We start from the raw sequence: 13159 nt of genomic DNA on the forward strand, positions 1-13159 counted from the left end.
TCATTCACTGACAGACGATGTGCAAAAATGTGTCCACTCCAGTGCCAGGGTTTTTGTCATTGTCACTCAAATTCCAGGACCCACAGAACATTGAGTTTTAGGACTACATAGGTATTCAATTCAGCGTAAGAAACCTGACACTCTCTTCTTTCATCAGAATAAAAGAGTTAATTCCCAATTGTTAGATTATGAATATTTTCAGATTAAATCTTGTTCTTCCCGGTTCAGTTCTTCATTTGTGTCGTCAAAATATTCAATCAGCAGGAAATAAGGTGATATACAAAAATAATATTTATTATTCAGTTTGAGCGCCGAGCAAGAGAGAAAGAAAGGGACCAGTGAAGAAAAGGGGGAGGCTGTTCCCCCAACAGATGCTATTTATACCTAAGCGGGAATGACCTCATTTCAAAGGGAGCCAATCGGCTGTGACTTAAGGCGTGGAACATTAGACTGAAACATGATATGGGTGTATACACTACAAATACATGAAGTTATAAGGCAAACTACACACATTTATATATATACACACACACACACACACACATACCCCGCAGGAATAATAAGGTGGCCAAAGGAAGAGATTCAGACCGCGGATGTTAAGACCCGAAAACTCCTCACCATGCACGGAGGGTTCCATCCCAAGTCCAGCACCCTGAGACTGTACACAAGCCGTAAGGAAGGCAGCCGGGGACTAGTGAGTGTGAGAGCCATTGTCCAGGATGAAACATCCAAGCTCAATGAATAAATCAAAGAGAAGGCTCCAACGGATAATGTACTCAGAGAATGTCTCAGACAATGGGGAACAGAGGATGAGGTGATGGAAGAGGGACAATCATGGGAGGAAAAGCCCCTACACGGGATGTACCACCGAACCATAGCAGAAATGGCTGATCTCAAGAAGTCCTATCAGTGGCTAGAGAGGGCTGGCCTAAAGGACAGCACAGAGGCACTCATCCTGGCTGCCCAAGAGCAGGCCCTGAACACCAGAGCCATCGAGGCAGGGATATACCACACCAGACAGGACCCAAGGTGTAGGTTGTGCAAAGAGGCAACTGAGACAATCCAACACATAACTGCAGGGTGTAAGATGCTGGCAGGGAAAGCCTACATGGAGCGCCATAACCAGGTGGCTGGCATAGTCTACCGAAACATCTGTGCGGAGTATGGACTGGAAACCCCAAGGTCAAAATGGGAAACACCTCCAAAGGTAGTAGAGAATGACCAAGCAAAGATCCTGTGGGTCTTCCAGATACAGACCGACAAGATGGTAATGGCCAACCAACCAGATATCGTGGTCATAGATAAAGGGGAAAGGAAAGTCGTTGTCGTGGATGTAGCGGTCCCGAGTGATGGAAACATCAGAAAGAATGAACATGAGAAAATCGAGAAATACCAAGGGCTCAGAGAGGAGCTGGAGAGAGCCTGGAAGGTAAAGGTGACAGTCGTACCTGTGGTGGTCGGAGAACTCGGGGCAGTGACCCCCAAACTCGACGAGTGGTTGCAACAGATCCCGCGAACAACATCGGATATCTCGGTCCAGAAAAGCGCAGTGCTGGGAACAGCACGGATACTGCGCAGAACCCTCAAGCTTCCCGGCCTCTGGTAGAGGACCCGTAATATATATATATATATATATATATATATATATATATATATATATATATATATATATATATATATATATATATATATATATATATACAGTAAAGTCTCATTATATCGATATTCAAGGGAGTCCGAAAAAATATCGATATGACCGGGACTATCGATATATCCGATATCGATATAACGAGACTTTACTGTATATATAACAAGGTAGACTAAACTTAGACACATAAATGACTTGTTTATAATAAACATTGAATGTTTTAGAATGTGCATATATAAATAGTCCTATCACAAGTTATATGGAACTGGAGTTATCTGAGCTTGAAATGGGGGCGGCTGTACAAAATACAATACATGTGGCTTTATAAAGCGCTTTAACAATACCTGAAGCTGAAACATAGTGCGAACATGGACAAAAGACAAATGCTGTCCCCTTGTGGAAAGGAAAAACATTGCCAGAGGTCTGACCAGCACTTTATCGGCGCTTTATTTTTTGAAAAATTAAAATCCGGACAAATTCGGACATGGCGCTCCACGTCATACTTTTCAATTCCCTAATAAATTCGGAAATGGCAGCGAATGAGTTACAAAAAAAAAACCTTTTTGGCATATACTCCCGGAATCTAAGCTTTTCATCAATCCCTGGCATTTTGGTTCACTGTGAACGTGTGTACCTAATGAAGAGGCCTGTTTCTCTTGAGACATCACACAACCTAGTCGTTATTAATTACCTCATCAATAACAGTCTGATTCTGGTGTATTTAAGGGGACTACATTTAAATTGCGTCAATATCGATATTTCATCAAACAGTGACACTGTCACAACGACGTCCAAGAGTCAAACATGGAAATGTCACAATAGATTTTTAACGGCGGGGTGCCAAGCTACGCGAATCGATTGCAAGACACTTCCTTTTCTCGCACAGAATGTCAAGATCATCATGGCGTGATTATTCTCATTAGAAATGGATTAAGATGGAGGACCCCAGGGTTCATTCTTAAAAAAAAAAAAAGACGAACAATTAGCGACTGCTGCTCCAACACTCATGTTTTCTGTGGTACTCAAAGATCAAATCCATTGCAACTTTTGGGGTGTTATGGCTAATCGGCAAACTTTGTTGCGATGACGCAATTACAAAACCTTACACATTTGGCTTTGAGGACCCACGGAAAAATATGAAACTTCAATTCTTTAAAAAAAAACCAATAACATGAAAAAAAATCATCGAAGCTAATTAATGATCCCTTGGCTGTGACATGTTGGACATTCTCAGGTATAAGTGGTGAGTTTTTGCCGCCCATATTTGGCAGGTCCTCTCCCAGTTCTAAAAAAAAAGTCGAGGGAAACGGATTTTTGGCAAAGGGTGAATACAGCTTCTATTCCATTTTCACCTACTGTAGGTGCTGGCCTTCATTGTTAAATGACGGTGAGGTGGCGGAGACGGAACTTGTGGCCCCATTTTACACCTCCACCATTCCCCGCTAAGTTATGCTAATGGTAAGCATCTGTGAAGATGAGACAAAGAAGGAGCTTCTTCCTTCTCCACATTTCCACCATGCTGCTTCCACGCCAACGTGACATTGAAGACGACCGCCAAGTCAAAGTGTACCATGTTACATCCATAAATACAATACAACAGTTACATGCAATGACTATACGGTGAACGACTGCAATATGGCGGTTCTTTGTTCACACACCTGCTATATTGCACATTTTTAAGCATTAGATTTTTTTTCTTGATTGGTGCATTTTTGAAGCGTAATTGAATACAGTTAAGAGAGAATTTTGAGTTGTTCCATCTGAAACTTTATTCTCTTTTTAGTGGCGTACAAAAGTGGTGAGCAGATGCGCCAATATTTTAAACACACCAGATTCTAATATGTCACCCATATTTGGAGGTTGAGGCAGGAGGAAGAAAGAATTGTGATAGATGGGGACTCGAATAGCGTACAGCTTTCTTAGTTTTGGAATTTTGCGCTCAGTAAAAAATGGGTGTTTGCACCATTTTGGGGATGAACACAGCCGACTTTATTTCCGGCCAATTGAGAAATTTCCCATCATTCCGTTTAAATACGTCACATTCTACATGGCGCGAAGTATGTTTTTTTTCAAGGACAACCGACGTCACTTTTTTGTTTCTTAACTGATATCAGAAAAACGTTTTATACTCAAAACACGCAGTATGATATTTTTATTGAAATGCAAAAAAACAATAAAAAATGACTTAAAGTGTCCAAAATCTGCAAAAAAAATGAGCTGCGAATTGGGCATTTTCAGAAAGTCCCGCCCCCAGTTCGTGACGTCACGCCTTGGTGGAGAATAAAAACAATGGCGTCAGATTCAGAGAATATGCTTTCTTGTTACACATCCAGTTATGAATATGATTCAAATAGTTCTGAAGAGGAAAGCATACATGTTTGCAATTGATTAAAGAAGTCCTTCCGTGTCATTTTGAGGCATCTGGACTCCAATGTAGCGTACCAGAAAAGAGGCAGAAAATGGCGACAAAGCTTCCTGTGAGGAATTAATCAGCCCGTTTCCACAGGCTGATAAATTCCTGATATGAAGCTTGGTCGCCCTTTTCTGGTTCTTTTTGGTGCAACATGACGTTTTCAGACCAAACAAGCACAGCAAATTGCATTGACGTGATGGAAAGACAGCTACAATGTGTCCTTTTTTTCGGTCAGGGGCGTTCCATGAGTGACGTCACGTACAGACTCGTCACCAACTCACTAACTTCCGGAATAGTCACTGCGAGTCTTAAAACGTAAAATATAGCTATATGCGGTGGAATCTTTGTAAAATACGCTCAGTAGAAGTCATTTGAAGCCATTTTACAAATTATGGACACAACTTGTCCGGAGACGTCGGTTGTCCTTTAAGGAACTGCAAAGATGATGCGATCAGATGGATCACATCTACCCAAATTGGATCGCATGACCTGCACGACAACTTAGATCTGCTTTCAAGTGGTCTAAAGTCTAGTGTACTTTCTGAAGGTACCCTGAGGGCATGCAATAAATCGGAAAAAAAAAACAAACAAAAACAATCGGTCTGCCTCAATGCCCAGTTAGGTGTAGCACCAAGTTCACTAACACGCTAACGTAGACTTGCTCCAAGCATGAAAATCAAGATGCACCGGTTTTTATGCCGAGTTCAGATGCACTTGTCAAAGAAAATAGGGGGCTGAAAATTGGGACTCAGACCCCATGAAGTTGGTGGATTGTAAAAAATAAATTAATAATAATAATAATAATAATAATAATAATAATAATAATAATAATAATAATAATAATAATAATAAATTGCACCTCTTTAAGTAACCAGACCCCTGATAGCTTGTCTCTTGTTAGCATTGGGCTAGAATATTTTTATTTGATGAAATGCTTATTTGGAGAGCTGTGCTGACAAGAATATTTACATTTTTATCAAAATAATGTTTGAGAAAATGTGTTTTAAAAGAATGAAATGCATGCAAAGTGTGTGGGACTGGTAATTTTGTAGATTACAGATTTCCAGTCATTTCAATTGAACCTTGAATGTAGCGCGCTAATTTAGCGGAGTTTCACTGTACTTTCAATTCGAAGATCAGACCCCAAACAGACCTTCCTTTCATAAATATGACATTCAATGTGGTTTATTTTAAGCAGACAGTGTACACATTGTGCACTTGTTTATTTTCAAGCTGTGGGTTTTGGATGTATTTAGAGGAGCATGGTGGGTTTCTGTGGTACAGACTAAAATGTAAAAAAAAATGCAACCTCACCAAAAATAATAGACGTTGGCGGCCGTTTTTAATCCAATGGTCAAGTTTCTTTTGGGAGTATTTTTGTGTTTGTTGACATCCTATCAAGTGCCATCTATCATCTTTGTCTACACGGGCCTACATGACGTTACTATAAGGAGCCCATATGGGAGAGGTGGCGTCTGAGATGGCCAACCATGGCGCCATCTGTCAGTAGCCTTGTAGTGTGCCAACTCCGCCGCTCAGATGGTCAGCAGCACTCCTGAAGGACAACCGGACCGTCACCCTGGACTCTTAGGCAGGATTTACATTTAAGGACAAATAATTTCCCAATAAGGGGTGATAATAGCGGTGGGCAGATCCATCCATTTATGCATTGTCGACATTGTTCTATGCTTTCAGTTTGTCATTTTTATTGTTTTTTTTGCATTTGAAAATGTGTGAAATATCATACTGCGGGTTTTGAAAAATCAATTATAAGGGGACCATCAATGTTTTTCAATATAGTTTTACCCCACAACATTTGTTACTAAATGATTACAATACATTTTAAAAATTATTGCTTAGCAACCGTTCCGACCCGAAAGAGATTGAAAATGTGTACTTTTAAAAACCACAATGTTCCAATCAAATGATATCATCACCCAAGTCAGCTCATTCAATGTTCACATATGATTTGAAATTCCTCAGAGAGAAGCAGGCCGGAATTAAGCATTGACGGAATTATAAAATTTTAGACAACAGCTAGCCTTGTGTACCAAACATGGCACATGCAAAAACAGAATACATAAAAAGACAATACAGTACTACCTCTACTTACGAACATCTCTTGATATTAAATGTTCAAGTTATGAAATGCATCAAAAGGAAAATGCCGCCAATTTCAAGATACAAAAGGTAAAAATACAGCTGCCCTTGCTAACCCGCACCAAAACTTATCATGTGACTGTAAAGTGTCCTTGAGAGTTTTGAAATGAAATGAAACATTATTATTATTATTATTATTATTATTATTATTATTATTATTATTATTATTATTATTAGTAGTAGTAGTAGTAGTAGTAGTAGTAGTAGTAGTAGTAGTAGTAATACAGGCTGGAATATCTTAGTTTTGAGGTTTCCTGAACGCAACATACGTGTAGCTGCTCTGCCATTGGCTACTACCAAGCATCATCCTGGCATCCAATTGGCTAAGAGCAACCTCTTCTGTATCTGTCCGTGTGTGTCGATAAATACAGTGTGTTTGTGCTAATCACTCACCCCTCTGCCCATGAGGCATTCCGATTATTTTACGTCAATAAGAATCACCCATTCAATCCCAGCATGTACTTACAAAACAGTGCTAAAATTCCTAACTTTTCAAATTAGCCAAAGAATTTGGTTTGCCAAAGGTCCACCAACATATGTGGTGAAACACCATAAACAAGCTAACAAAACCTAGCCTTGTTGTAACAGGAATCAACCTTCAAACAACTGCTCCTCAAACTTACATGGGGCAGAAATTCATAGTAATATTATTTAGGAATAGTGGTGGATCTACCAAAAATATGTTAAAATGAAAATGTATTTACATGAACGTGATGGATTATTCATCTATTGTTTATTTACATTAAATGTGCACGTTCTGCGAGTGATATATTTTCATGACTAGGCTTTTGAGCTGAAAATGTTGGAAAAGCTGGATCTAAATGAAGCACGATGGCTTTTCTACACTTTTATTTAAGCTTTCTTTGTCAGTCAATCAATCAAACCAAAGTACAGAAGTCAAGATCAGAGTGAAGCCTTTCAAAGTGAGGGTCAGAAATGCTAAAAGCGGTTTCAAAACAGCTTGTCTGAAGTGTGTGGATTTTTTAAAAGTATAATCAGCCTGAACTTCTTGATGTGTCAGTTCAACTGAAAGGGAAAAATATTAGAAGGAAAAAAAAGAAGACCACCCATTGTGTTTTTGGGCCTGGAATGCCAACATGAACCTGCTTCAATCCCATCCATGTTAAACGCTCAAACTTCAAATACTTTAAGTCCAATTTAAGACTTTGTCAAAGCTTTTTAAGGCCATATTGATCTAATTTCAGACAATAAACCGAAATGATTATTCATGGTTTTGCTCATTCGGATCACAGCTATGCAAATGGGATTAATTCCTCAAACACGGCCATGATGTTATTGTGTCAGTGGTCGTCTCTCGCTAACCGACACTAATGAACTACGAAAGGCATCAAGGAATGTGTGTATATGTGTGTGTGTGTGTGTGTGTGTGTGTGTGTGTGTGTGTGTGTGTGTGTGTGTGTGTGTGTGTGTGTGTGTGTGTGTGTGTGTGTGTGTGTGTGTGCGTGTGTGTGCGTGTGCGCGCGTGTGTGTGTGTGTGTGTGTGTGTGTGTGTGTGTGTGTGTGTGTGTGTGTGTGCATTTTTCCTCATAGTTCACGTGTTGAAATGTGTCCGAAAATAGATATTTTGTCAACCAAAATGGCCGATTTTTTTAATTTGTCATCAAATCAAGATTTTATGCGCTCTTATTTTGGAGGGGGGGATGCTCTAAGTTTAGTTTTATTAATAGACTTAGTTGTTTTTTTAAATCTACTGTTTTTTTATTGAGTGCAAGAAAAATGAACGGTCACACAGTATTGTGTACTAAAGTAAAATAAATAAAGTACATTTCTTCAACAACTGACCTTCTTCTATATGGACATGAAACAGGAGCAAAATGACTGCATTTGAAATGAAACCTGAAAGCTCATGAAGCAAAAATGTGAAAACGATCATATTTAGTTTTTTTTATCCACATGAAGTAAAGTTGTGTTTATATTAAAAGGAGATCAGGAAGAATTGGTGGGGGTGTTTGGTGTCGTTTCACGTTGACATGTGCTCACTCTGGCGGACCCCTACTGAGTTCCCCCACCCTCACCGCCAAGTCGCATGGCAAACCAACCGGGTGAGACCAACACAGCGCCTTAAATTTCCACCCAGAATTTTCATAGAAAAACAAATGCACTTTCAGAGTGTGAAACGACGACATTAGCGAGGTGGCCAAAAAAGAAGAAAAAAAGAAACATGCTGATTTAGAGGAAGATGTGCACAAAACGCACTTTGAGAAGAGAAAAAAAGGTCGAAGGGTGTCTCATACCTATTCTGGATTAAAAAAAAAACCAACAACCAAACATCCTCCTTCCTTTTTACTGCCTCCCCTGAAAATCAGGTGACACTCTGTTTGGCCCTCCCAATGTTAAAAATATCCTCGAAAAACAATCTTCATCTCTATGCAAATAAGCGCGCGCGCACACACACAGAGTGGTGGTCGCATGCACTCACAGTTTTCAGTCTGGAAGTCTGGGACAAACTGCTCGTCATTGTCGGGAACTTGAGCTGCAAGAACAAAGAAGATAAGACAAGACACCTTGAGATGTTTGTGATGTAGATGCTAAGTCCAACCTTACCCCCCTCCCACCACCCCCCCTGCTCCAGGACCCCCCGAGTCAACATCAAGACAGGGCGGTTTCTTCCTCTTCTTCTTCTTTGTCTTTCTTCTTGTAAGCCAGCAAGCAGCTCCACACGCTTCAATGCGGAAGCTGGTGGGCGCCTAAAATGGCTTCTTCACAAAGAAGAATCATCAGAAAAATGATCATTAAAATGATCAGACATAAAACCACCGAAAAGGGCAACTTTGCTTGGTTGGCAAAGTTTAATACAAGCAGATTTGAAGAAAGTCGCCGATTTCAATTGGGTCCTTGCGGCTCTGTTCTTTGGATCAATTAATCATCAGTATAATGCACAAAAATTAATATTAATAATGCTAATAATAATACTAATAACAACCACAATAATATTACTACTATTACAACTACTACTAATAATAATTCTACTATTACTACTACTACTACTACTACTAATAATAATAACAATAGTAATAATAATAAAAATACAAATAATAATACTGATAACAATCACAATAATACTCGTACTACATCTACAAGTACTACTACTACGACTACAAATAATAATAATAATGATAATAATAATAATAATAATAATAATAATAATAATAATAAGAATAATAATAATAATAATAATAATAATAATAATAGAACCATAATCATACGAATAATAACAATAATGCTAATAACAATGCTAATAACAACTACAATATTACTACTACAACTATTACTACTACAACTAATAATACTAATACTAATAATACTAACAATGCTAATAATAATACTAAACAAACACAATACTACTCTGACTACTACTACTACTACTACTACTACTACTACTACTACTACTACTAATAATAATAATAATAATAATAATACATTTCATATATAAGCACCTTTTAAAATTCTCAAGGACACTTCATAGATTTAAAATGTATGTCAATGTGTATTTAAAAGTTAATCTTTTAAACAACGAAAAATGTGAAGGTTTGCTATGAACAGTCAATTTATTTGTATTTATGAGATATATGTATGAAACATTACCTAAATATATGTTTTCAATTACAGTTTAGAAAGAATAAGACAAAAATTATCCATTCTGCAAAAGTGATCATAAACTCACTTTGTAAAAACATACATTATATATGTTTTTAATTCAAGAATATTTGAATATTTCCATTGAAAATATTTCACCATTAAAACCAAGAAAATATTGCTTTTCAAATCTAACCCAGTAATTATTTTTTTCCGCAACCAATATTCACTTTGTAAAGGTATTTTATTTCTTTTTGACTTGTGATTTGTCCAATATGATGTAGGTCAAAAGAGTATCAAAAAGGTAAACAATCTCAGCAGTGTTGAAATGCTTTTCAAATGCGTTGGTGCCTCCCCAACGCTTGGCATACCACCACGCCGTCTCCCATTGTTAGCATCTTTTAATTGGCTCCCCCCATTCCCATCACCTGCTACCTGTACACATGTCCATTTGGCTCTTAAGAAAAAATAAAGACCAACTCCAAAATTCCAATTCCAGACTCGCGCACACTGCCATTATCACGTCTATTTATATCCACATTCGCTTAAGTTAGCGTAACACGTCTTCACATGCCTGATTGCCATTCATTCCTTATTCTCACTCTGGGTGAGATGATGATGAGACAATTTAATTGTTGGGCAACCATTTACTTATTTCCTTCAAGCAATGGTTCGGCAAAATGCGGCATGTCAGCCATTCACCACCCGGTGAGAGGAATTTAAATGTTCATATTGCTCATTGTTCATATTGCTCATTATACAACATCACAAGAAATACACCAAAAAAGATCAAAAAAGGCCCCAAGATACTTCATTTGTACATTTGTGACAATTGACATGAATCATCATCTTCATGGAACTTCAAATCGGGGAAAAGATTTCCCCACACCTGATTTGCACTTATAAAAGTGACTACGAAAACAGCATGATAATAAAAATGAATATTTCATGAATACACATTAAATAATGATTAAAAAAAACAATCATTGGTATACATTAGAAAATACTACCTAACCCTTGTATTTATTTAACTTACACTACACTTACCAAAAAATTCCATCATTTGTATACATCTCAATGGTCGATTCTCCACCTTTTTTTCCAAAGTACTGTCCTTTGTATACTGTATTAGAAATTAGTTGAGCCCCAAATAGCAAATTCACTGCATGTTTTTATGTAAAAAGATTGATTCTGAAAAGTCGAAAGAGTGGAAAGAAAAGGGGGAGAAAACAACACCTTCTGTCCTTTCTACTTGCCCTGTTGAGGCGTACGTGGTTGACCGTTGCAATCTTCTGACAGCTTCAAAGTTTGACATTTTCATACTTAGAATTTTCAGTTGTGTTCAATGAACCCTCATATGATGCACATTGATTATGTCGTGGGTCATTTTTACCCAGATGTAAAAATCCACAGAAAACAGTCGAAATAATAGGTGACATCAGCGACAACTGTTTCTGAGATGTTATAAACATACTTGAAAAGAGAGACAACATGCTTTCTTTCCCATTGGGATATTTTAAAACTGTTTTCAAGAAAGGAAAAAGAAAAGACAATCTGTGTTTTAGTCAACACAAAAATGGAAACGGGTAAAATTGACCCCTTAACATAATATGAGGGTTAAAAAAATAAATACATACACATTAAAAAAAGAGAGACATCCCATATTGCCATGAAAGAATGAAAGGGAATTTAAAAATAGGGACGCATACAGTGAACATTTCAAGCAGTCTAAAGCCAATACAAAACACTTCAAATAGTCAGGATAAAACTATTTAGACATTATATTACATATACTGAACTCTTGTACTGTAAATAGCACAGCCACCTTACCTTAATGTTGACTCAATACAGTGTCAAATAATGCTTTTTATAATTGCACTCTGTACGTTTTTTATGAAACATTTTTTGTGCAGTTACCGTATACATCTCAGTCTTCTGACATTTTTATTATGCTTAGAATATTTTGTTTTTTTATCTTTTCACCCCACCATCCCCTTTCAAATTGCTGCTGTGGATTGCAAATTTCCCCATTGTGGGACGAATAAAGGCTTTCTGGTTCTGATTCGATTTCAAATGACACACTGTGTTTTAATTTTTTAAAACACAGTACAAAAGTTGTTTGTAATTGCAAAGAGGATGGTCATAAGACATTTCGGGAAAACCCCGTTTACTGTTAGACGCCCATGGTAACAAACGGAAGCATTTTTGAAGCACATTTTTGGCAATTTATGAGCAGCTAAGCAAACGCCAGGGCGCTCCAAACGCAGCACGCACACTTGGAGGAGTGAGGAACCGACACAGGAAGGAAAGGAAATCGAACACAAATGAGTCACAGGCATCGGACTGTCACTCAGACAGTTGGCCGTCCCCTCTCAAAAGGCTTCCTCCATTCATAAAAATGAGATCCATTGTTCCAGTCACAAGGGATAAAAATATGATTCTACCCCAACGTTTACACGACAGCTGACAAAGTTCCTTCAAATGGGAAATTGACTCCCGTTCCTGGACTCCTTCCTTCCAATTACCTGGCCTCATAAATCTCCGCTTTTTAACCGACAGGAAGTTAAGAGCCGCCGTTGTCGTCGCAAGTGTCATCCTGAGCTGGAATGAAATATTCATTCCATATTTGACGTTTTCATCCGCTGTCAAATCTCATTTTCTTTTTAACAAAAAAAAAAGTAAACGGAAGCATTTTGAAAATGGTTAAAAGTAGAGCAATAGTTCCATAGATGATAGATATTTTAGAGATATATAAAATAAAATATATTTTTTTTGAAAGACACACACTCACCTATTGGAAGAATGAAATATAAAAGAAACAAAATGAGAGCATAAAAAGATGGACTTCAAATTGAGATGTGTGATGGTACAGCTATTTTGTGACAAATATTCAAGTATTTTTGGTGAGTTTAATTTTTTTTTAAGGATTCTCGTGCATTCAAATATCCATGAATATGCCAAATTCTTTTAGATTCCAGAAAAATAAAATAATTGCATTTTTTATATTTTTTAAAAATACTATTCCAAGATATTGAGGTATTTATTTGGAGGGGGGATTATTGAAAAAAAAATCCACCAAAATTGGTTTAATTTTCTATGAAATTTTAACTTGTATTTTTTTATTTAAATATTTTTTTTAATTCCTTAAATTCCACAAATTGTACACTCTAAAAATAAATGACATCTTTTATGTTTTAAAAGCTTTCCAGTTGCATACAAAAACTTCACTTTAAATGTCAACATATTGCCTGATTTGTGTTTACATTTGAAAAATGACCATAAATATGGATAGAAAAAAATCAATAATAATATTGATATTATTGATTATAATAATCAATATT

The 13159-nt window shown here is 37.2% G+C and overlaps 1 protein-coding gene across 1 annotated transcript in view; it reads right to left on the reverse strand.

Annotated features, from left to right (window-relative positions):
* The window catches only part of etv1 (ETS variant transcription factor 1), a 29679-nt gene that overhangs the window by 12341 nt on the left and 4179 nt on the right, over positions 1 to 13159 (reverse strand). The window contains 1 exon segment of the mRNA XM_088999229.1: positions 8662 to 8715. Coding sequence (XP_088855355.1) covers positions 8662 to 8715 — 54 coding nt within the window.

The sequence above is a fragment of the Hippocampus bargibanti genome, linkage group LG06 (assembly GCF_051943395.1).
Source record: "Hippocampus bargibanti isolate YZ-2025 linkage group LG06, ASM5194339v1, whole genome shotgun sequence".
NCBI classification, from domain to species: domain Eukaryota; kingdom Metazoa; phylum Chordata; class Actinopteri; order Syngnathiformes; family Syngnathidae; genus Hippocampus; species Hippocampus bargibanti.